General features: G+C 38.4%; 1 protein-coding gene across 1 annotated transcript; it reads left to right on the forward strand.

Moving 5' to 3' along the window:
• The first annotated feature begins 345 nt into the window (after positions 1-345).
• On the forward strand, positions 346-25,650 carry LOC108672294 (receptor-type tyrosine-protein phosphatase delta-like). The gene is made up of 11 exons (XM_047882104.1): positions 346-401; positions 2,405-2,547; positions 3,394-3,528; positions 3,944-4,173; positions 15,609-15,795; positions 16,030-16,256; positions 23,701-23,776; positions 24,019-24,116; positions 24,608-24,794; positions 25,041-25,258; positions 25,645-25,650. Exons 2-11 carry the CDS (start codon positions 2,538-2,540, stop codon positions 25,648-25,650), a joined length of 1,374 nt encoding a protein of 457 aa, XP_047738060.1. The 5' UTR covers positions 346-401; positions 2,405-2,537.
• Positions 25,651-26,312: the final 662 nt, after the last annotated feature.

The raw sequence follows: 26,312 nt of genomic DNA on the forward strand, positions 1-26,312 counted from the left end.
TTTTTCGCTAATTTGATGGTTCTAATTTACTAATTTCGTTTTCCTTTCGCTTCCGGCTTTTCATCCTCTAATTTACTCTTTTTACCTTTCTCCCTTCCATTCGTTTAATTTTTCTTTGCTCTTGAGTCATATTTGTTGGATTTTTCTGCACACTAATGCCGGTTCTTCCGTGCTCCTGATTTAACGTAACAAATGATCTCGCTTACTGAATTCTCCTCCTGCCTCCTTCCATTTCATTACAATTATACTCTCGTTGCCTCTTTATACTCTTATTTCCCCTATTCTCCTTGGTTTCCCTCGTGCTCTTGTGTCCTTGCTACTGTCGCGGTATTGTGCCGCCGTCCCTCGCCGTACTGCCCACACCGTGCGCTCGTTGTGTGCTCCAGCAGGCCCGGTGCGAGGTATGTCTTCACCTCTCTTCTCCAAATCAATTCCATTTCCATGAAACATTTTCTTCATTCATCGTACCCTCTACTTACTCCCTTTATTTCATTCCTTCTACTTCAATTTGGTAGAAGTGAGGTACAGTACATTCTACTGCATTCATTACTATAGTAATGATTTTCTTTGTTTCACCTCTCGTAGAATCTAATGATCAGACTGAAAGTTCTTTAACGACGAATTAGTGAAGCGGTCAAAGTTTCTTGAAAGATTTCATGAAAAGAAAAAATTTTAGTAAACTTTACTTCCATAAAAATGCGTAGGTACTTTTGAATGACTCCTCTTCCATATTGAATGGACTGAGATAGTTATTTAATGATTAAAGCCACCTTCACTTCAAATAACCATAATTATCAATAAACTATGAGGAGTGATCATAGTAGACTTGTCACCGTTACCATCACCAGTGTATTCGCATTCATCTCTCATACCGCCTCTAGTTGCCACTTGCTATCTTATGATCTATGTGCACGGTTCCTGTTTTGCAACTTACGAACGCTCGCTGTCTAATTTATGAAGACATCGTAATCAGAGAATTCTTGTCGTAAAGAAGTCAGTTCATTATTGAGTTGCATTAGGAATTTTATTTATTGGCTTTTCTGTGGCTATACCCTTTACTTATTTTTTTTATGACTATTATTCGCAAGTTTCCTTAGACCTCCTATGTCCAAGCACTTTTCTTGAAAACCTAGTCGTCTGAGTAAGCGATGCTTCTCAGGTTCAGAACGGTGGTCGTTATCATGGATCTGAACTTTTCTGAATCACGGAATTTTTTTCTCATCTATTCTCTCAATCATTTATCAATCAACTTGGGCATTTCCATATATTTACCGTTAAGCGTTATCATCATTCTACGTTTCCTCATTTGTTCTTTCCCCGTCTTGTTGGAATGTATTTGCCTGGAATGCGACGTACGTAGATCTTTTTGCTTTTTCCCCCTCTTTGCACTTTTACACAATTGATCCGAATGCCACAAGCTATATTCCTCGAAATGCTTATGTGTGTTTTTGGCAGATGCTACTTGTGTGCGTCTTACAATGAAAGTAGATGTGTCATTTTATTTAATTGGATATCAGCAAATGGTAGAGGCTAGTCTGCTTTGGATGTTGGTGGTATTTCAGCCAGAAAAGTAGCAATCCAGGCCATTTTTTTTATGTCGCATGGTGTTTTTTATCCATTCTTGTAAAATTGCGTTCGTTTTTAATCCAGAACAGATTTGTGCTGTTTCGATTAATAAAACGTAAGATTAATGAGTTCGGCTAACAAATGTTCACATTTCACATTTGTATATATACACGCATTATGTAAGTATGATTCGGAGTTGGGTTCCAAAATTCAGTTTTAATCAAACCCAATTTGCAGCAATTGTGATAGGGTTTTTAAATTATCATAAAGCCGAGTCCTTATGGTTTCAGGGCTGCATTTTAAGATTTTTGGAAACTTTTATTACCTATTGCATTTCTAATAAGTGATTTCCTCTTAATCGCGACCTAATTTAGGTATTTGTATTTGTGCCTCTCAAAAGTATTTGTGCCTCTCAATGGCTACTTTCTGTCTTAATCGTCTATTTACAAACCTGCTGGTGCATGGTTTTCTTATCAATTTAAAAACTATATTTGTTTGCATAATTTGGGTAGTTCGAACCATTATGAGCTTTTCTGTTTGAACTGTCCTGAATTTATGTATGCCTTTATATTTTGAATTATTGGATGCCATCTTTTCAACATAAATCATCGATTTTTAGTTTATTATACCAAAGTAGTGACTGGTGATGAATTTCATGGCAATTACAAATCGATTGCAGCTTTCCATTTAATTTTTTCCTCCTCGTTTGTACTTATTTTGTTTGTAAAAATTTCTCGTGCTCTCTGTTGTTTTTAAACCCTGTACTACTAAGATCTGTACTCAACTAGAGTGCCTAGCAGTGATCGGAAAATAATCCGATTTTCTGGATGCTTTACAGAATCGAAATCATCGAAGATGGCCCAGGAAGTCTGGGTTTGTACATCCAGAAGCTGCGTGAAGAGGACTCTGGCACCTACAACTGCTCTGCCGTGTACGCTGGCAACCAGAATCTCAAGTCATCCATACAAGTCATGTCTTTCGGTAAGATCCTTAACGTTTCTGTCCACAGTTTCTTAAGTCAGTTTCATGCCTTAAGGTGTTGAAAGTTTTCCCATATTGTAAGTAAATACTTACCGGTCGGTGGGCTACTGTGTTTTCTTTTTAGTTTTCTTTCTGATGGTAATCCTCATTCTTTTGAAGAAAGCTCCCGTCGCCAAAGAATCTTGTGTTTTCTATTTGCCGAGTAAGACGCTTGAGTATTTCTTATTTCTTAGTCCAATTCTCCTAACAGAATTTTTGTTGTATTTCCATATAAGTGCTTATCATTTACCGAAATTTCATGAATTCAATTTCTGTGCTAGTATAGTTTCTTTTTCAAAATTTTTTTCAGCCTAATAAATATTTGTTTCGGCAATAAAATCGATTTCAAACTCATTTCCAATGTATGAATCATCCCACGTAAATTGGAACTTATCATCCATTACAAAATACAAAGTTTATTATCCTCTCACTTATCCAAAATATTGCGTTTCTCCGCGCTCGCAGACTGAAATCATTATTCTACGATTGTGCCATTCTTTATGCACTATAGAGTGCCAGCCAGATGACAGAGTATGGTGTAGGCATGTAATATCAATTGCTCAATGTAATATGATTATCGATTCAACATGATAAATTTGGTACATCTTTCTGCATCATAGACCATATTGCCGAATTGTGTATTTTGAAATATCGGTCAATTGATTGGTGCATTCTGGTCTTGAAAATTTACTATCGAATCGTTTCAAAGTGAAATAGTTTATCTAAACCTTGCTAACAAATGAGGACCCGTGTCAATTGAGACGTTAGTCAGGAGCCGCCGAAATATTGATGCCATTTTTGTTGCAGTGAAAATCGACTTCGGCGACACGCCGAGCCACCAGACGCCCATCGTAGGCACGGACGAGCTCATCAAGTGTCTGGTCACATCCAGCCCCTCCCCTGTCATAGACTGGCTCAAGGACGGACGGCCTCTGCGCACAGGTGACTTCTTAGTTTATTTACTCTAGCATCTTCAAGGACGGACGGCCTCTGCGTACAGGTGACTTCTTAGTTTATTTACTCTAGCATCTTCAAGGACGGACGGCCTCTGCGTACAGGTGACTTCTTAGTTTATTTGCTTGCAAGACGAAGGTGAGCGAGACTGCCTCTCTTTACTGCTATAATTGAGACTCCATATCCATTACCTATATATAAGTCACAAATGAAGATGACGCTGGAATCATTTACTGCATACAAATCTATTAAATATTTTACCTTCTTATATCAGGTAAGTATGTAATTTTTTGAAGGGGAAGCAAATGAGCGCAAAAAAGCGCTTCCCTTTTTTTTAGCGCAAAAGTGCGCTCAAAATTTCATGACACCTTTTTTAATTCAAACATACCGTGTTTATCATCAGCTCCTGGGCCTGTGGAGGAGTTGACCTCTTCCACGACGTTCACTTCCATCAGCCTGCGGTGGAGGAAACCTTGTCCTCCCATGGCCGCCATCAGCGGCTACCGCGTCAAGGTGGCTACAGTCTCTCACTACGTCCACGCGTCGGAGTGCAGCGACAGCGCAGCCCACTTCTGCCACACCATCAAGGAACTACAACCTGAACGCACGTACAACATTGAGGTCAGGCTTAGTGTAGGGAACTGCTTACTAGGAATAAGGCGGTGCATTATCATTGTGATGCTGCGAGTGGGAAACGGGAGGGAAGCTGAAAAATCCGAAACTACCAAATATTAATAAGGGCACTTTTCGTCATCATATTTCAATCGCTCATGGAAACAGGATTTTGTGCCTTTTTCCGCGGATTTTTTTTTATTAAGCTTGAGTAGGAGGAAATATATACTTGCTGCTCCAGGTTATTCATATAAATTTCCATGTATGTGTAGCATGGGAATTGCACTCACCAGCACACTGCCCACAATCTGTCCGCCCAATTGACCCGACTTGTTGCACTTCCAATCCAGCACCGTTACCGAGCTAATCGGCATGAATTAACCAGAGCATGCATTACTTGAGTGATTTCCACCGCATGATTGATTCGAATTTTTTAATGCTTCTTATAGCAGATGTGCTCGTCCTTATTGATCAACAAAAGAAGTGTGGCTAATTTTATGAATTTCATGACACATTTCTTGAAGCTCTGCAGAGTGCATATCTCTATCAATGTAATCATACTGACTATTTTGTCGAGAAATTTAAAGTGAATAAAATAGCCCGAGCATTCAGTGTTTCTCTAAGCAGCAGACGTTTCAGAAACCAGCTTTATCGTCAGTTCTAACTCAAGTTTTGCTTAAGATACCTTTCATTCAGTCGAAAAAATTCATTTATAATCACAGTGCTCAGTCATTGTTTTTTTAAATCTTTAAATTATCTCTTGCAGTTGGAAATGTTAAGATGACATAACGCGGTCTTCGAGTTCCTGAACTTGGTACCAAAGTCCAATCTGAGAACTTTCGATTAGGAATAACAATTGTTTATTTTAATCGTCGACTGATGTATGAAATTGGTTGTATAATTTTATTCTGTTTATGGCGATACAATTTACTCTTATATTCATCGGAAAGTTTATAAGCTAGCATTCCCCAAATTAGTCGTTTGAAAGTAAGCTCGACTCAAGATTTTTTCTAGATTATTTGGATCTTTACAACTAGCCCCGGACGGGGCGTTAGCAACGTTACATCTTCTCAGAATTAGTCAAGCTTGACTCCATAAATTACATAGTGGATAATCCAGGTACAAATTAAATAAAACTCAATTTCAGATTTTGTGTACATAGAACTTTATGCGTATTCGAATAGATGTATGTTTAATTGAATTTTTGTTTAACTTCCGATATCCGCGATGAAACACCATATCAGGTCTACTTAAATTATAATTTTCCTTTCTTCGTCTTCGAATTTTTTTTCAATTTCATGAACATTGCTGCAATATTGTTATAATTCATACTTCGTCGGCGATTAATCTTTCAACCTGTAAATTACTAGTTTGATCTCTAATATTTCAGAGATAGTCCACAACTCGCGTGTTAACTTAGGCAGTTATCTTCTAATAAAGTCATTCCGTTTACTACTAATTCCAACTCAATCTCAAATCCTAAATTTTTTACAACGTTTTTTAGACTCCAGGGATAAATCCGTATAAGATGTTTTTCTGCTTGAATGAAACTTCATGAGCAGCCATTTTATTGATCTATGATACTATTTTTTTTAATTACCAATTAAAGCTGAAATTTATCGTACCACTTACATGTCTTTGCGCAAGTGAAATATTTCAGCATTTTTGTCTTTAGTGTTTGGTCGACTCTTTCAACAAATTGCGATTTAGTTTCATCCTCGGCAGCAAACCCTTGAATTTCATGCTTCTTGAATAATTCCTTATTTGGCTTATTCATTTCTGTTTCAATCATTTTCTGTTTGAATTTTAGAGAGGTTCCATTCAGTGAAGAGCTTATGGAAAGGAGTTTTCATCTCCTCAGCAGTCTTTCTGCGTATATGAACTGCCCATGCATGTTTAAAGAGAATATCCATCACCTCTAGAATGTAGCTTTTACCTTGATCTTCTTCTGCCTATTGTTGAAGTTTACTTCTGCATGTTATTGATGTATACTTCTTTCTGCATATTGTTGGGGGCCAGGGGTCAACATATGGTCTCGGGTCTGGGCAACAAACGTTGGGGTCAGCCCTGCTAAAGGTCGACGGTCCAGCCGGTATAATATAAGCACGTGAAACAAAACAAAACAGAACTCAAGAGAACAAATAGGAAAGAATCAAGCAAAAATATTTTAAATAAAGATAAATGGTACATAGATGAAATATTAACGTTAGTAGGTGATTAAAAATGAGACCGCCCAGGGCTATGAGTGATAGGGTGAACCTAGCATGAGAACACAAAATAACCAGTAGCCCAAACTGGATTGAACAAAACAAAATAAACAAGGATAACTTTAAATTAACTAAACTGGACCAGAATAATAATGCGTAAACTAAAGCAAACCAACATAACAAACATAAAATCAAGCTCATGAAAATTGGTCTTGGGTCAGGCCTGGTCGTGTCCAACAGGAAACGTCCGTAATGAGGAGGAAACAGGAAGGCGGCGACCTTACTTGTGAGGAGCACTGGGGCAGACTCAACTGGCACGTTAGCGCAGTTACGGCAAGATCGAGTTCCCAGACTGGACTGATCAGTACAACAGAGTCCCATGCACCGGCCTGAGCTCAGCTTATGTTCCCCATAGGAATGCCATGTAACTCGTCGGCGTCTGGAGGATATCTCGGGCTGGCCCAAAACTGACCCTAAATTGGCCCATCACTCATCTGAAACTAGTCCCAGACTGGCCGACCTGCAAAGTTGCATGCATGGAAGAACATAAAACTCATCTAACAATTAAACACACATAACACACATAAAATGGAACACATAAATACGCATTAACATATAACACATAAATATACATTAATCTACCTAATACAGATCTCTAAAAAAAATTGATGATTTATACAAGCATTTAATAATTTAAATTTAGGTCTTAGTTGCGTGGCGAGAGCATTTCCTTGAATCACCATTTAGGAGCCATTGTAAGCTTATGAATGACATTTCAGCAAGTCAGCAATAAGGTTTTGTCGGCCAGCAAGTTTAAGGTGCAGCAGGTTAGCTTGGCAAGAATGGACATTCCAAAAAGATCATATTTGTCTCAACAGTAACTTAACAAGTTACAGGCGACTTAAGAACCAAAAATACTGCCAATAATAGCAAAAACTATCTCACTGAATATAAATCATTTCACTAATGCTAACTGGTGGAAAATAAGAGAAATAAATTATTAATAATTAAAACATAGGCAGAACTTTTCAATTCAACATGTGTCCCTTAACATCATCAATTCAATCTGTTTGCCATTGATCGTCGATCTATGCTTCTTTGGCACTTCTTGTGACTTGTTCTGGAGAAAAATCACTCCTGCGAATATATTAATCTTTCCCTGCAAAACTATTTTATACATTAGAAAACAATTAACTACAAATTTTGCAACTCACTCCGGTCAGCGTGGTTTTACGTTTTTTTAATTCCTAAGACCTGTATAATATACTGAAATCAGTCATTATAGCGTTATCTAATTTTGCATCTGCTGTAGTATGTTCAGGTTCATGTATATCAATTTCAGTTGCTCTTTTAGCTAGAGTATCAGTGAACTATTTTCTGCCTTTTGTTTTTGTATGCTCATTATAATATGTTATGCACCTACAAGCTTTGTCCAATGAATTAAGTCATTTATAGCCTTCATTAAGCCTTCTTCCCACCTTGGTACGTGGACCGCGGACGGCAGAAGGAGTAGATGTGTTTGTCTCTGAAAGAACAGTTGGAAACTTGTTCAGGCTGAACGTTATAACCCAGTCAAAATTAGAAGCAGTGTAGGAGGTGGGCCGGCGCTGAACCAAGAGCATGATAGAAGCATGAGGGAAGCAGGAAGCCAGCAAGGATGACCGCTTATTAAGGGGTTCAAAACGTTCTGCGTAAGGCCTTATTTGGGCGCTGGCGCTCGGCTGCAACGAATCAGTCCTGCCGGGCTCCGGCTCACTTACAGCCGACACGCCCTATACGCTGCCCTCTACCTGCTCTCTTCAGGCTCATTTTATTTTCTTTCGGGGATAACTAGAAAATTCTGTCCACGCAATTAAACGTTTATTATAAATTTTTTACACATTTACATAACCTATGCAAAAAATATGGATTGGCAGAAACGCCGCTTTGAGTATGATATGCTAGTACTGGCTTTATGCTCTACGCATCATTCATACTCTCAATAATCAGCAATAACACATTTATGAACATTATTCTATATTCTGGTACAACTATTTCTGACAAAAACCCAGCAACATGTTAAGACACTGAATATACACACATCAATAATGCAAAGGGCAGAGCAAAGCGTAAAATAGGATAAAAATAATTAATGCAGTAGTCCTCAGTCATAAGTCATATAAACGCATAGAGATGCCTCTGCATGGTGGAATACGTAAGAGAGGAGAGGTGGGTCGCCGGAGTGTCTGGAGAGAGGTGGGGTGGGGTGGGATAGGTCATCGTTGTTGTTGTTAGTTACCGGGGTCTGCTGCTCGGCGGCGCCCCAGTAAAGGCGGTGGCTCCGGGGGAGGAGGAGGGAGCGGGCGATCCACTCCAAGTACTATGTCGGAGAAGGATGGGAGTGATGCGAGGGACGCCGCAGTCGGTCCAGGGTTAGACCAAAGGTCCAGTGGGGTTAGCGAGGTGGAGGTGTGATGAGTAGATGAAGAGGTGATGGGTGGTATGATCCGTTGCACTGCACTCGGTAGAGAGGGCTATTTGCTGCTCGAATGCGAGCAAGGCACAAGTTAAGTCGCGGTGAGTAGCCAGAGCGGAACTGGGAGAGCGCTACTGGCCGCCCTGGGGAGGGATAGCTCGTTGGATGAGACAGTGGGGGCAGGGGTCAGCAACACCTCGTTGGGAGCTTCTGAGGCCAGGTAGGATGAGACAGCGGAGCTGTGCAGGGTGCTGAGGGCAGCGGAGTAGGTGTCCGGGGGGAGGGACCCCTCCTCCAGCAAGTGAGAGACCGAAGGGAGGAAGCGGGTCTGAAGCGTAAAGCTTCATGGAGCGGGGCCCCGATGTCTGGGTATGGTATAGCAGGGATGGTGTGGTCGTAGGGCGCTGGCAAGGTTTTAGTGAGTAGAGGAGAGAGAGGTGTTCGGCCACGGGTAAGACCTCAGCTTCGCTGTGCAGGTGGGGAGTGGCGGCCATTTGAAGAGATCCCGTGGCTATGCGGAGAGCAGAATTCTAGATGGTTTGTAACTTAGAGATTGCCGAAGGAGAGGCGTTAGGGAACCACACTGGGGCAGCGTAGGTGATGAGGGACTTATTGAGGGCCTTGAAAGTCCTAAGGAAGGTTTTTCTTCTGCTTTCCCAGCTGGTTCCGGCAAGGGATTTGAGGATGTCAGGCGCGGGCAGGCTCTATGACATATTGCAGCCATGTGTGGAGAGAAGGCGAAGATGGGGTCAAAAGTGACCCCGAGGATCATCATCAGGTCGCCGTAACTTCCACGGGCTATCTCACAATAAGGCGGGCCGTTGGGGAGGACAGGCTGGCAAAGATTATCCACAGTAGTGCTGTCAAAGAGACATGCGAGACAGAAATACTGATAAAAATAAGCAACAATATAGAAAGAGCATAAGATGAATTGAAACAAGCGACACTCCAGAAACGAAAAAGTTGTTGAACTAGTAAGATAAAGGCAAATGAAACTATCTCTTTGAACAAATTCCCTCCCTTTACATTTCACATACATAGAAAAAATTTAGGATGAAATCTTATAAATTCCAATCTTGTTTTGATGCCATTTCTTTATTATCTTCTTTATTACTAGAATAAAAAGATTGACAACTCATTGCATTGGTCAATTAGATGAATTAGAATCAAACCTGAAAACCAAGCATAATTAGGAATAAATAGACAGACTATCCGAGCCTATGAGAATTAATGCATCAGCAATTTTTCAAACTTCAAGGAAAATTCATCAATTATTATAATGTAGTGTACTTACTCGCCTGGACAACAGCTGACAATTCCACGATGGGTTGCTGCCGCCTCAATTCCAGCTTCAACGTGGGGCTGCACCCACCAGGTCATAACATGGCCTTCTGCCTCGCACAGCTCTGAAATGCCATCCAAAATTAACAACAAGAACTGGCTCAACACACATGCCATCAGTGCTCGGAAGTTAGAAACTATAGAAACATTCCTTATAAATTCATTCCAGCACATAATTTTATTAAGTTGAAGCCAACAAGTTTCAGCAGTTTATATAGGTCATTCAACAAAATAAGAGGAATAAGTCAGATGACAACACATAAAAATGTCCCAAATTATTATTGCAAGTTCTCTTTAAAACTTTATGTCATTAATACTACCAGCTTTTAAAGTTTCACTATGTAAACCTGCACAGAATTCACACTTTATTCAAATAAATATTCTTCAAATAGAATGTAGTCCCATTGCCAAATACTGAATCCATTCATCAAAGACCTTTCTTTGTATCAACTGTGTCAATATTTAATATTGCCATAAACTATAAGAGCCTGCAAATAATATTGAATCACACTACACAAAGATCATCAATCATTAATGTTATATCATGTCAAACTGTCAAAGCACAGCACATTGTATGATTTGAAAACAAGATATTGGATATTTCACTAATATTTTCAAATCCACAAAACAATTATGAAATTTTTAAACAAATTCTTCTCTCACCATTGTTATTACTGCAAAATTGTGAGATCAATTGCTACGTCATAACATTATGAGAGGAAATTGTTAAAAAGGCTTTCTAGTATAAAATTCATGCTCACCTTGGTACACAGCAATTCATTTGGCAATGTAGCGAGGCCAGGCTGTAATATTGGCAGGAACTTGACATTGCGCATCCTTGGACGCTTTCCCAGCAGGCAGACAGGAACTAGAAATTTTAATAAATTAGGTAAAGTAATACTGCAGATATTCTCTTACAAATTAAAAGCAATTAATTTTCTCGGCACAAAAGTAAATCACGGATGCTAGTTGCAATTCCAGCCCAAATTCAATTTTTCTGCAGGCTGAACTTCAAGGAACAAGCAATATAGGTAGCTTTTACAATGTAAGTCTCAGATTCTCTGTCACTTCAAGTGAAAGCATTGTGACTGAGGGACTTTTTAGTAAAGTAAATTCAACTTATCTGAACACAAATAAAAATATCAACTGGCACCATTCTATTTTATTTTTAAGCCTATGCTTCTCAATGTCTGATGATTTTCAATATGAAACTAGTTAGGAGTGCATGTGATAGACTATTCTTTTGGACATTTGGAAATTGGACTGGTGCTGTAAAGGTGGAAATTAACAGTAGGTAATAAATCTCATATGGTTTATAAGTCATGCAAATTATCCTTTCTTTTACACCTGGCTGATATTGATAGTGTCGGATCAACAAGTGCCCTAGTCTGATTAATTTTGAACAAATGAACCATCACTACATATACATTCATATATGATACAAGAATGATTAATAAATTTGAGGAAATGCAATTTACATTATTTTTTTACGTCAACAGAAAATCAACTGACATGCATTTCTAGTAAAACTACTTGTAGCTTACCTTCACTAGACGATTGATTCAGAATTCAGATGCCATCAGTCCTACACTACAACAATCATATTCAGACCTTCGAACTAAGTTCGGACTTTGGCGGGCCAGCAATACGTAATTCTAAGTTCAAGAAATAAACGTCATTGTTGATTATTACAGATGACATCTCCTTTCTATAAGCACATTCCATTTTTCATGCAGGATGGTAAGCATTGTGCTTTTTCTCATCGTAAACAATGAACAACATTATGCATCATGCACTTGGAATTCACAGGCACTGCAACAAGCCATGACGAAAAACGCCGCTTGACATTACGCTATTTTGAAGCATTTTCCCCTTGACAGTGAAAAGGGATGTTTCTCAAATTTCTAATGCAGTCTTTCAAAAATTCCTTCTTGGATAGAATAATTCATTAAAACACTGGAAAAATTATTCGACGTCTTACCACACTTTGTAAATTTATTTATGTTATTGTCTCAACAAATTTTCAAAATATACTCCCACATTGTGAAATTTTAGGGTGTATTTCAATTTTTTTACCTCAATTCTTTCTCAAATTACGACTTGCGCCATAAATCGTTATTTATTTGTTAATTCGAAAATTTATGAAGAATAATAATATTCCGAGCATTGTTTAAAAAATCAATTTGACTGACTTTGTGTCAAAATATTCCTGATAAATATTTCTGATCAATATTTAAAATTTATAACATGTTACGAGCTGCTAGATTTATTTCAGGAAATCAAACAGTTTTTCAGGAGGAAGCTTGTTCATTGTAGATGAAATATGGGATTATATGCTAATCATTCCTAAATAACTCTTTACGTTACAATTCATTTAAAAACTCATCTATTGCTTTTCTATTCATCGACAAGAAAGTTTTTTAATACATTGAGTCACCACCGTATAATATGACATACAAAATGTGAGCAAGATAATATGTGCTCCGCCTTTGTTATGACGTATAGTTGCGATTTCAATAAACATAGTATACAAAACGTTTCAGTACACTAGCTGTCAACATAGAAACTCACTCTCTCTCCCACTTCTTACCAAACCCCCAATTCACCCCTATTGATATCCTGCTCTCAACCTGCCTCGAAACGGACACTGACGGCAAGCCGTTGCCTATATACAGTATGTATATGACGCTGTGAAATTCCTGCCAATATGCGGCTGCTCCCTGTCTCGATTTTTACCACCGGACAGTTTCCTGAGATTCCTGCTGCAATGCTGCTGCTAAACTGTTTTCCTGCTGTGATTTCTTTGCGTGTGCCATCATATAATTTTTTAATCCTCTGAAGCAAACCATTGAATTCCAAGCTTCTTGAATAATTCTTTATTTGGAAAATTTTCAATCATTTGCTGTTCTAACTAATTAATTAATAATAATAAAATAATTTAATAATTAATATTGTTAATAATTAAATCCCTTGAATTTACTAAATAATAACACAGTAAAATGAGACTCCATATTCTAGTCATAAAATAAATGTATTCAACCATTATCTGTCATGTCATGCATATGCTAAATCATTTGAGTTGAATCAGAAGTTAAAGAATATTCCTAAAAAATTATTCATAAAAATTGTGTCCCGTCACACACGCATACGTGCTCCAATTCAACTCAAGCAAAGATGAGAAGCTTAAGGATCGAAGTGGCCGTGAAATGTGACGTCGTGGCGAAACAGCCACACTGAACTTAAGTAGATACGCCGTGCTAATCCACACTATTTAGTGTAACTAGAGACACAAATGTGGCTACGGAGGTGACGTGGTCAGCAACCAAAAGCTGACACACAAGCGTACCTCAAAAAATATAACTCGGTACTCACTGCAGTGAGTGACAGAGAGCGCATTTTCTCGTCGACGAAAACGTGAAGTCACGGACGGACGGACAGACAAACATGGCGAGCACAAGAGTGCATTTTTACATAAATGAGAAAATGCGATAAAAAACGAACATCGTCAGCATCAGGATACAGGTCCTGCGCTATCGCGTTAACATTGAGGAGCCCATTGGGGCGCTTATAATATAGGCAGGTACAGAAAATTTCTAACTAGCTATGTAGCATTCTGCAACTCACTGATTAATTTGAAACGCTTCAGATATCATAAAAAGGCTGGCTGAAATTACCATAAACAAGCGCAAGGAAGCAACTTAAATCCACATTATTCGCCTAAATACATTCACATCAACAATATCGAATACCCACGAGGCCAAATTAAAATGTGCATAAATAACGGCGCAGTATGGCAAGGCATGTTCTAGAAGCAAAGACAATTATCACAATTATAGACTAGCTTACCGGTGCGAACAGCAGTACAGCAGAACAGCGCTGACTGAAAAAAGGAAGAACGTACAGATGCACACGTCGTCAAGACTCAGCTATTAGTGAGGCTAAATATCCGGCGCGCGTGATGTAGCATGCAAATTTAGCGAGAAATCACATTTGTAACGAGCTTTCCTTCACAGACCCGATGTAAAACGAAGTGAAAACCGGTATATCTAGAACAATTGGACATGTACATATAACAATTATTTTCATTCATTTATTTTCGCGACAAACCTCAAAGAATGAAAATGAGTCAAATATCAATGAGTCAAGCGTAATTAATTTCGAATTATCCAATTTTATTTGAAGGATATGATGTGTAAGGTTTGGATCAATAGTTCATCCAAACACATGAATGGCATCTTCTATCTGTTTGAACTTTATTATTGTACTATGTCATAATTTGAAAAACTTAGTGTCCTTGTTAATATCCCAATAATATTGTTGAAGAACTAATTTTATTTATTCGACGTTCCATAATATAATTTGTGATAGAACTGTGCAGATCAATTCGTTTATGAACAAAGAGATAAATTAGGAACAATGAAGTAATTTTGATTGCTATCATCACCGGAATTGATTGAGCTTGCCATGAAAAACCAGTTCTTCAGCAAGTCTGTTATTCCACGCAAAACTATTGGGTCTGCAAGGTTGAGTCATTACCAGGGGGGAGAGTAAATATCTTTAGGTTAATGCAGGCCTGTGTTAAAGAGATTACCATCAGCATACTGCCAAATCAGTTGAACTATTCGGGACAAGTATGCTGGTGATCTCTACAATTAAGTTTGTCGGCCATCAGTTAAACGGTAACGGTGACAGATTGAGAGTGCAACTGGTTTGGTCAATTGGGCAGGCAGATACATACGAGCAAGTGTGCTGGTATGCGTACTTTCGATACTATTTGTATTTTGCTAATCTCCCGACATCATCACATCAATTACTTTTTACTTGATTTCCATGAGTGCTCGCCAGGGCATTTATTCATGCATAAAATTTACCGTATATTTATGCTCAAACAACTCCGCTCAGTTGTGGTAATATAAATTTCCCTTGTCCCGCAGGTACAAAACTGCGCCGCTGACTCGTACAGCGCATGTTCTGCTGCTGCGGTGATAAGCGTCACGACGAGACTAGCAGGTGAAAGAGATCCTGAAATTACTAATCTTCATCTCAACATAAGCAGTCATCGCTACTCAACTTTAATTATTCATTTTTTTTAACAATTCCTCAAATTAGTTCTTACAGGCTGCTTAATCGGGCGTTTCGTGTGGAAGGTTCGAAAAATGGTAGCTAATATGCGTTAATATATATATTAGATGATATTTACATATACGAAATTCCACTGTGTATAAAATATCTAGTCATGAATTATTCCCCCTTTCTATTCTCGTACTTCCACTGGATGAACTTCGCATTCATTGCTCATCATTTCACTACAGCTCCTGCGGTCCCTGTCTTGAGCGTGACGCCAGCTGTGACCTCCGCCAGCGTGGCTTGGACGGCGCTGCGGGGACAGTTTTTCAACGTGACAGAACGTCCTCATACCGCAAGTTTCAATATTTTATGCCTGTTTTCCTCAGATGACGGGACAAGCAGGTTGCGCCTCAAATGATATCAAAAATATTCAACCATTCCACAATCTGAGCACTGCTGAATTGCAACTGACGCAGCTGCAGGCGTACACTGAGTACGAGGTGTGCGTGTACGCCTACAACGAGGGAGGAATGAACAAGAAGTGTGAAGTGTTTGAGACCCTTCCGGACAAAGGTGAGGGAGACTGCTTCTCTTTACTGATATAATTGAGACTAAATATCCATTACCTCTAAATTCCTCACTCGTTGTCACAAATGAAGATGATGCAGTAATAATTTACTGCATACAAATATTAAATACATTACCTTCTTATCTCTGGAAGTATTTTTTTGACAAAGCAAATAGAAAGAGTAAGCTCAAAATTTCATGACACCTCTTTTAATTCGAACATTCCGTGTTTATCATCAGCTCCTGGGCCTGTGGAGGAGTTGACCTCTTCCGCCACGTCCACTTCCATCAGCCTGCGGTGGAGGAAACCTTGTCCTCTCATGGCCGCCATCAGCGGCTACCGCGTCACCACCATCAGCGGCAACCGCGTCCTTCACTACGTCCAAGCGTCGGAGTGCAGCGACAGCGCTGCCCACTTCTGCCACACCATCAAGGAACTACAACCTGAACGCACGTACAACATTGAGGTCAGGCTCAGTGTAGAGAACTGCGTACTAGGAATAAGGCGGTACATCATCATTGTGATGATGCGAGTGGGAAACGGGAGGGTCAATGAAAAGTTCAGAAATTTTTTTACATCTGATCCGAAATCACCAAATACCAATAAGGGCAGTTTCCGTCATTATATTTCAATTGTTCAGGGATTTTGTGGCTTTTTTTTCTGGTGATTATTTTTGTAATTAACTTGATTAGGGGGAAGATAGCCATGCTCTCCGAGGATATTCATCTAAATTTACATTAATATGTAGCATAGGAATTACGCACACCAGCATACTGGCCACAATCTGTCTGCCCAATTGACAGGACTTGTTGTGCTTCCAATGCATCCGAATTTTTTAAATAATTTTCAGAGCAGATGTGCTATTCCTTATTGATTAACAAAAACGTATGAAAAATTTCGTAAATTTCATAACACATTTCTTGAAGCTCCGCAAAGGGCATATCGCAATCGATGTAATCACTCTGATTAAAGCGAGAAAAATAGTCAAGAAATTCAGCCTTTCTCTAATGAAAAGACCTTTCGGAAAGCAGGTTTACCGTCAGTGCTAACTCGTAGAACACAAGTACAATCAACTAGTAAACTAAAATTCACATTGCAGGTATCAAAAGCCTAAATTTACAAATGAAAAAATCATATGAAAAACACAAACAGGCACACCTAACTATTTACAATTTTATGAGGATAGAAAGTTAGAGCTTCATTCACACTTGGTATTAGTTTGACAGTATGCAGGGATTCTAAAATTTACTGGTCAAAGACACCTGTTGAGGATGCTGAAACTCTAAAATCGCAATCGCATATCGGGACGTTGCACTGCTCGTTATGAATCATACAGCTGATTGAGGGGGATGTCCAATCACGTTTCCTGTTCTACAGTATAACCCCTCCTTTTATTCTCCGCCAGCCTATTATAGAAATTGCGTGATATCATGCAGACGTACGCTGATGCGCCTTACCTAATTCAATAAATGTCTTAGAAACTAGGGATGGGAGGGGTAGAAACCCTCCATCCTTAGAAACTAGGGAGGGATGAGAACAGGGATAGGATTTGTATGCTTGAAGAACAAGCTGATTTTTAAATTATACACGAACCGTACTTATAGAATGACATTTGGAAGGTTTTGAGTGACTTAACCTATGAAGTCCTTTGACATTGTGTCGGATGCGGAGCCAAAGTTTGGAGATGAACAACAATCTACGGTCCTGTTGTAAGCATTTTCAGAATATTGCTTCGGCTTAAATTTCATAATTTGAGTATACACCAAGTGTGACGGTAATCAATTTAGCGAAAAGGTACTGTTCCAAAATTGACATTTATATAAAAAGTAGGATGTGAAAACACATAATCTCTGTATGCAAGTGCAAAATTTGCTTTGAGTGCATAATCGATCATCATTTTACAAACTACTGCATAATTATTATTATCAAAATAAATTTTTAAGTTTTGATCTAGATACATTTCGTTTTCTGTCTGAACTTCTAAAATGAAATAACGTGGTTTTTGAGCTCTAGAACTTGGTACCAAAGTCCAATCAAAGAATTTTTGAGTTGGGCTGACAATAATTGTTTATTCTAACTATCGATTGAAATATGCAGTTAGTAATTGAATTTTATTAGGTTTATGGCGATACAATTCAATCTTATTTTCATCGGAAAGTTTATAAGCTGGCATTCTCCAAATTTATCGTTTGAAAGTAATCTCGACAACGAAACTTTTTCTTGATCATATGGGTGTGAACGAATAATTGACTTGATTTAATTTAAAAAAAAATTAACCTAATTTTAGTAGCAGTTTAATATGAATGTGATGTGCGTTCAAATTAATGCGAGTTTAACTTAGTATGTGTTCAACATGATGTGTGTCCAACTGCAAGATGGATCATCATACTCCGTCTACTCTAATTACATTTTTTCTTTAATTTGTTTATCATTTTTTCGATTTGATAAACATTGCTGCAATATTTTTGAAATAATTCTCCTTAAAAGCTACTTTTTACTTCGTCGCCATTTAATCATTCAATCTGTAAATTACTGGTTTGTTATCTAAAATTTTAGAGAGAATAATAACTGGGGTGTGAAATTAGGCGTGTATCTTTGATTACATACTTCCGGTTTCCGTCTAATGTTATCTCAATCTCAAATCTCTAACTCTCTTAAGTTATCTTAAAACGCTTCTCGTCTCAGGGATTAAATTCGTTTAAAATGTTTCACTTTTCTGCTGCAACGAAGCTTCAACAGTAACAATTTTTATTGATTTGCGATAACTATCATTGCAATTACCAACTAAACTTGCAAAATATCATACCACTTTCTCATATTTGCGTCAACTTGAGTTTTAGTTTAATTCTTGGAAGCAAACCATGTGCACTCCTGAGGTAGTACCGTGATCTCACCTTAAGGATGCCAGTGCGAAGATCGTTGCTCTCTACGAATCCGCGGGTCCTTAAACGCCAACCGCCAAGGTAAATAAGCCAGAGTGCGCTACGTGCTGCTCGCTATTTGTGAGTCGCTAACTATCGCTCGTCTCCGTACCCTGATAACTCGGAGAAATCAAGGAGAGGCTCGAAAAGCGAGTATTAGTGTATGCATAAGTGAATGTGGGCCCAGTTCAAAAGTGCTATGAGCTGCAGACAAGACCGAGTGGTCAGGTCTGCATAGTGCGGCGTCTGAAGATATACTGGCCTGGTGTTTGGCCAGCGGCCTAGCCTAATACAGAGAGTGACTATAACATTCTGGAACATGCGGTAGTCACGGTACTGGAGTGCATTGAACTTGGGAGTCTAATTTTTACATCTTGATTTCATATGTAACAAGTTTCTGAATTACACAGTAATTTTGTACAGAGTATGTGTTCCTTGTGACTAACTAATTCGTGACTTGTACTGGAGATAAATCACTCTTGCGAATAAGTGGATTGGTCCCTGCAAAACCACTTTAAGCCTTATAATATACTTTATATGAGAGTGGGCTTTTACGTTTTTGAAATCCTTAGACCAGCATAACTTTTGACAGCCATTATAGCGTTAACAAATTATGCATCAGTTCTATTTTGTTCAGAATCATTTTTAGTAATTTCGTCTGCTTATACGGCTAGAATATCATCTGACTTATTTCTGTCAATCGTTTTTGTATGTTCACTCTAAAATATACCTCGCACCACGAGCTCTGTCCTATGAATTAACTCTTTTATATTCTTCATCAAGTCTTCTCCGCACCTTGGTTCTTGGATCACTGAAGAAATAGGTGTGTTAATTTAAAAAAAAAAACTTTGGGGACTTGTTCTGACTGATCATCAGGTGGCATTTTTGAATGCATTTCTTGCAGTAAAATTTCCTCTCCGCAGTGTTGAAAAAAATAACTCTGCCAGTCAATGCATTGCGAAAAAATTATTTCAACTCATGCATATATTCACTATTAGCGGATTTAGATAAGGATAGTTTATTGCTAATTTATTGCAAGTTATCAGTTTTATAGTTAAATGTCCAGCACGCGTGATGAAGCATGCAAATTTAGCAAAATATCCTTATTTTTATTAGTTTCCTTCACAGAGACGATGTTAGACGAATTGAAAACTGGGGTATCTGGAACAGTTGGATGAATATTACAAATATTTTACCAGGAATTTAAAAGTAAAGAAAATAGCCAAAAAGTTCACCATTTCTTATAAGAGAAAACGTTTCGGAGTCCAGCTCCATCGTCAGTTCAAAACCTAGAACACAGGTACAAGCAATTAGTAGCCTAAAATTCACATTCAAACAATTCACCTAAACTTGAGGACATTAGAACTAAAATCGAAGATAACAGAAATAAAAATGAGATAACATGTAGAGAAAGTACTATCTATTTACAATTTGTAGAGGATAGGAACTGAATGCAGCATTTAAACTGGGTTTCTGTTTGAAAATATATAAGGATTCTAAAATTCGTAGGTCAGAAACACTGGTCGTGGAGGCTAAAACTCTAAAATCACTATTGGACACCGGGACGTTGCACTGCTCGGCATGAATACGTACGGCTGAATGAGGGGGATGCGCAAGCAAGTATGTTCCCTGTTCTATAACTCCTGCCCCTATGCTCTGCAAGCCTAGTATAAAAATTGCGCGATGTCATACCGACATACGCAGATGCGCACTGCGCACAACTATGTTGATAAACTAGGGATGATCGCATAAGAACAGGGAGAGGATCTTTGTGCTTGAAAAACGAGCTAATTTTAAAATTGTTCACTAGCAATACAGTACATTAAGATTTACATTTGGGAGGTATTTAGAGAACAGATCTTTCAACTCCTTTGCCATCGTCTCAGATGCGGGGCCAAAGTAAGGAAAAGAACAATAAACACGATTCCTATCGTCACGTTCGGGAACCACCTCAGCATATTGTTTAGACAAGAATTTCTTAATTTGAGTATACACAAATTGTGACGGAAACCAATTCAGTGAGAACATACTGCGCAAATATTCAAATTCAGTGTGCATACTATGGAAAGTGAGCAAATTCGGAAACCGCGGTTTAATAATTTTTGAATCACATTTAATTTGAAACGAAAAGAACAGAAGCTAAAAAAGCTGGTGCTTAAGCCGGTAAACGTCGATTTTCTGTTCACAGATGTCTGGAAACTGCCACCGGATTTTATAACCTTGCAATCAAGAAAGCATAAACTATTGTTGGATTCAAGCTCCATAGTAAATTTGATGGATTTGTGTTGCCGATTAAGATAATCAAAGAAACGACCCACATGAGAGGGATGTTTGAAAATTACAAATGTATCATCCGCATATCGGTTGTAGAAAATTGGCTTAAAATCAATAGGACAATTTGCCAACCATGTAGCCTCGTGATAACACCTGAAAATATTAGCAAAGGTAGGGCCGAGAGGAATACCCATGCCTAGACCGTCAATTTGCCTATAAAATTTGCCAGCAAATACAAAAACAGAGTTCAAAACTGATAATTCGAGAAGAGATTTAAAAAAGTTTCGGATCAGACCCATGACAAGTTCATTGAAACCTTTAAACAAAGAATTGAGGCAAATATCAATAGTTTCAGAAAGCGGTATGTTAGTGAACAAATTTTCTACATCAAATGAAGCCATAGTCAAGCCCTGAACATTATTGAAACACTTCAAGCGGTCCACAAACATGTAAGTATTGTCTACCGTATGTTGATTGGTGGTAAGACAGCTCAAAATTGGAACCAGAAATTTAGCAAGTTTGAAGCTAGGAGTATTGTAAGCAGAAAAAATTGGGCGAAATTAAAAATTTGAAGCGAAATCTGGTTTATGAATTTTTGGCAAGCCATATAAAATACCAGGGCATGAGCCCTGGTATTTTATACTAACTCCCCCTCAGCTGAGCCAGAAGCATAAAGTTTGAAGTAAGTTTCAGGTGACAATGCCGCGGAATCTTTAAGTTTTCGTAGGAAATTATTAATTTTGTCCTCGATCTTCAAAATAGTTTTGGCAATTGGATCTATAATTTCAATAAATTTAGAAGGGTCTGTAACTAGGGTAGTGAGACTACTATTATAACGATGACGATCAACCAATACTGCTCCCTTGCCCTTATCTGGCTTACAAACGATTAAGTCTTTATTTTTAGCTAGATCCTTCGATAAAAGGATGTCACGGGGCTGGAAAACAGTTGAGAAAACTTTATATGACTTGAAGCCGTAAAAGTGACGGTAAGCCAAGCTCTGCAAATTGCCAAGAAATTCGGGACGGTTGGTAATAGAAACATTTTTTATGCTAAGAACAAGCCTTTCAAAAGCTAAAAAGAATAGGAGTTATAGAACAGGGAACATACTTGCGCATCCCCCTCATTCAGCCGTACGTATTCATGCCGAGCAGTGCAACGTTCCGGTGTCCAATAGTGATTTTAGAGTTTTAGCCTCCACAACCGGTGTTTCTGACCTACGAATTTTAGAATCGTTATATATTTTCAAACAGAAACCCAGTTTAAATGCTGCATTCAGTTCCTATCCTCTACAAATTGTAAATAGATAGTACTTTCTCTACATGTTATCTCATTTTTATTTCTGTAACCTTCGATTTTAGTTATAATGTCCTCAAGTTTAGGTGAATTGTTTGAATGTGAATTTTAGGCTAGGTACTAATTGTTTGTACCTGTGTTCTAGGTTTTGAACTGACGATGGAGCTGGACTCCGAAACGTTTTCTCTTATAAGAAATGGTGAACTTTTTGGCTATTTTCTTTACTTTTAATTTCCTGGTAAATTTGCGACTCAAGCAGCCAAGTGATTTCAATACAAATATTTTTATTCATTTATTTTCGCGACAAATCACAAAGAACGAAAATGAGCCATATATCAATGTGTCATGCGTGATTAAATTCGAATAATCCGATTTTATTTTGAAGGTTATGATGCCTAAGGCTCAATAGTTCATCTAAACACATTAATGGCATCTCCCATAGGTTTGAACTTTATTATTGTACTATGTCATAATATAAAAAATCTCTGTACTTAATTGTAGATAACATGATTGAAGAACAAATTTTATTTTATTTGACATTCCATAACATAATTTTGGTTGGAACTGTGTAGATCAATTTGTTTATAAGCAAAGAGATAAATTAAGAGCAATTAAAATTTTTAAGCTTTAAATTAGTAATTTTTTAAGCTTGGCATAAAAAATCAGTTCTGCAGCAAGTCTGTCTGTTATTCCACGCAAAAACTAGTGGTTCTGCAAGGTTGATTCATTACCAGGGTGGCGAGTAAACATCCTCGGGTTAATGTAGGCCTGTGTTAAAGAGATTACCCTCAGCATGCTGCCAAATCAGTTGAATTATTCACAATGTAAAGAATTTTACTAGGCATACGTACTTCTCTCGTATACATAAGGTTGGGACCTTTTAGGCAGGACCAGAGTTAATGAGCTCAGACAAAATTCATTTTGAACCAAACTTGACCGAGATTGTTCAGCAATTTGGTATGTTATCATTTACTTATGTTATGATCCTTTTTATTACTTGTTAACCTTGGCTATTTTTTCTATATTGTTTATAATCTCGAATAACCTCAATTTGTGTTCAAATTGTTCATTCTTTGTTTTCAGAAACCGTTACAATCCACAACGAGTTTTCATTCTGAACAATCATCTGAACAAAGAGCCATATTCTTAATATACAATAAGTATGCCGGTGATCTCTAATGTTAAGTTTGACAGCCATCAGTTAACGGAAACGGCTACAGATTGAGGGTATTAGAGCAAGTTTGCTGGTATGCCTATATCCTATACTATTTGTAAGTTGTTAATCTCCCGAAATCAATTACATTTACCTGATTTCCTCGAGTGCTTGCAAGGGCATTTTTTCGCGCATAGAATTTACCTTACATTTATGTCCGAACTGTACCGCTCAGTGTGGTAATGCAAACGTCTCCTGTCCCGCAGGTACAAAACTGCGCCGCTGACTTGTACAGCGCATGTTCTGCAGCTGAAGTGATAAGCGTCACGACAGGACTAGCAGGTCAGAGAGACCTTGAAATTACTTATCTCCATCCTTCGTAAGCAGTATCTGTTATTCAAAATTATTATTTTTAATTTAAAACCATTTCTTAAATTAGTTCCTACTGGCCGCTTAATCAGTCGTTTCTCGTGGAAGGTTCGATATATGGTAGCTAATATGCGATAATAATTATATTAGATGATACTTATACGAAATTCTACTGCGTATAAAATTTGCATTCATTGCTCATCATTTCACGACAGCTCCTGCGGTCCCTGTCTTGAGCGTGGCGCCAGCTGTGACCTCCGCCAGCGTGGCTTGGACGGCTCTGCGGGGACAGTTTTTCAACGTGACTCTGGGGGTGAGAAACTTGCAATTATTTCAGTTGAGCTGATTTCGATGATTTGAAGGCTCGAATAAAAACAAGGACGCCAATACCGAATGCCCGCCTAGAGATTGAAGACATGTCCTCAATAAATGATCAATGTTAACTTAAATTAGAAACAGTTAAGTCGGCTGTGTTTTTGTGACAATTTGCCAAAAACCATGACGATTAAAGCATAAATCTGAAAAAATAAACACTCTCAATTGAGAAATCATCGTGATATTACATGCCGTTTGTCTGCAGAAGCATTGCCTTTTGTGTGGTCTTGCTCAGGAATATCGTCATGGAATGTTACCAAGAAGAATTGACAAATTTTAGTTCATTGTTCTAAGCATGTTGTAAGGACACACTTAGGCCGTAGAGATCATGTATGAATCCGGGGGTGGGAGTATAAAGCTGCGGTTGTTAACATGGTTCAAGAAACGTCCTCAAACCGCAAGTTTCACAATTTTGCCTGTTTTTCTCAGATGACGGGAAGAGCCGGTTGTGCCTCCAATGATGTCGAAAATGATCAACATTTCCGCAATCTGAGCACATCTGAATTGCAACTGGCGCAGCTGCAGGCGTACACTGAGTACGAGGTGTGCGTGTACGCCTACAACGAGGGAGGAGACAGCAAGCAGTGCGAAGTGTTCAAGACCTTGCAGGACAAAGGTGAGCGCGACTGCCTCTCTTTACTGCTATAATTGAGACTCCATATCCATTATCTATAAATTCCTCACTTGCTGTCGCAAATGAAGATGACGCCGATGTCATTTACTGTATGCAAATCTATTAAATATATTGCCTTCTTATCTCTGGAAGTATTGTTTTTTAAGTAAAGCAAATAGTAAGAGTACGCTCAAAATTTTGAATTAGAAGACACCTCTTCTAATTCAAACATTCCGTGGTTATCGTCAGCTCCTGGGCCTGTGGAGGTGTTGACCTCTTCCACGACGTCCACTACCATCAGCCTGCGGTGGAGGAAACCTTGTCCTCCCATGGCAGCCATCAGCGGCTACCGCGTCACGGCGGCTAGAGTCCTTCACTACGTCCAAGCGTCGGAGTGCAGCGACAGCGCTGCCCACTTCTGCCACACAATCCCGGGACTGCAACCTGAACGCACCTACAATATTGAGGTCAGGAACTATATACTAGGAATAAGGCGGCAGGAAATGGGAGGGGAAATGAACAATACATAGATCAATTTCAATATGGGATCCTAAATTCTACAAGACCAATAAGGACAGTTTTTCCGTCATATTTCCGCCGCCATGGCTCAAGGAAACAAGATTTTGTGGCAGTTTCTGGCCGCTGCTTGTTTTCGTACGTAGATTTATCAGTAAAGCCATGTTATAAAGCGGTTCAATTCATTGGAGGTTCTGAAAATGATATAGCCAAAGAGAAAGAGTTCTTGCCTACATGTCTATATGTAGTTCCGCTTCAGCCTTTATAGTGAAACCTCGAGAAGGGGAAGATCTTCGTGTTCTCCCTAACAGTATGTTCATACAACTGTATTGCACAGGTATGAGTTGCAACGGAATTACGCATACCAGCATGCTTACTCATACCAGCATGCTTAATGTCCGATTGACCGGAATAGTTGTACTATGGACTACGTACTAACGTCCATGGACGTTTCCCAGCAAAGCAGCATCAATTAACCAGAAAATCTTTACTTCAAGAAGATAGAAACTTGGGGCGTCATTTAAACTAGGTGTCACGGAAACACCAGGTGTTTCCGTGAGTATACACCAGGTGTCACGGAAACTGATTTGGCGAAAGGTAGTGCACAAAAAATGAAATTTATTTTCCAACTGATATCTAGTATATGAAAATAGGTTGCTAAAAAACAAATAATGTATGCATGCAACAGGAAAATTTGCCCGAGATGAATGATCTAGCATTATTTGATAAACTACTACATAATTATTATTATCAAAATTAATTTGCAAGTTTTGCTCAAGATACCAGTCATTATTCAGTAGAAAAAAAACGTTTTTTAACCTCAGTGCTTAGATAGTGCTTATGAAAGTTTTGAATTATCTCTAGCAGTTGAAGTGTTAAAATGATTATGAGTTCCTGATCTTGGTACCAAAGTTAGGCGTTTTATCTAATTCAACGTCCAACAATTGTCCATTTTAATTGTCGATTGAAATATGCAATTGAAAATCGAACTTTATTCTCTTTATG

This window comes from Hyalella azteca, unplaced genomic scaffold, assembly GCF_000764305.2.
Source record: "Hyalella azteca isolate HAZT.00-mixed unplaced genomic scaffold, Hazt_2.0.2 contig9700, whole genome shotgun sequence".
Classification (NCBI taxonomy): Eukaryota; Metazoa; Arthropoda; class Malacostraca; order Amphipoda; family Hyalellidae; genus Hyalella; species Hyalella azteca.

Excerpts from the sequence above, each read along its gene's own strand:
- LOC108672294 (XM_047882104.1), top strand. Across the intron at positions 3,529-3,943 it reads CGGACGGCCTCTGCGCACAG|CTCCTGGGCCTGTGGAGGAG; the intron begins GTGACTTCTTAG and ends GTTTATCATCAG. Across the intron at positions 24,117-24,607 it reads TTTTCAACGTGACTCTGGGG|ATGACGGGAAGAGCCGGTTG; the intron begins GTGAGAAACTTG and ends TGTTTTTCTCAG.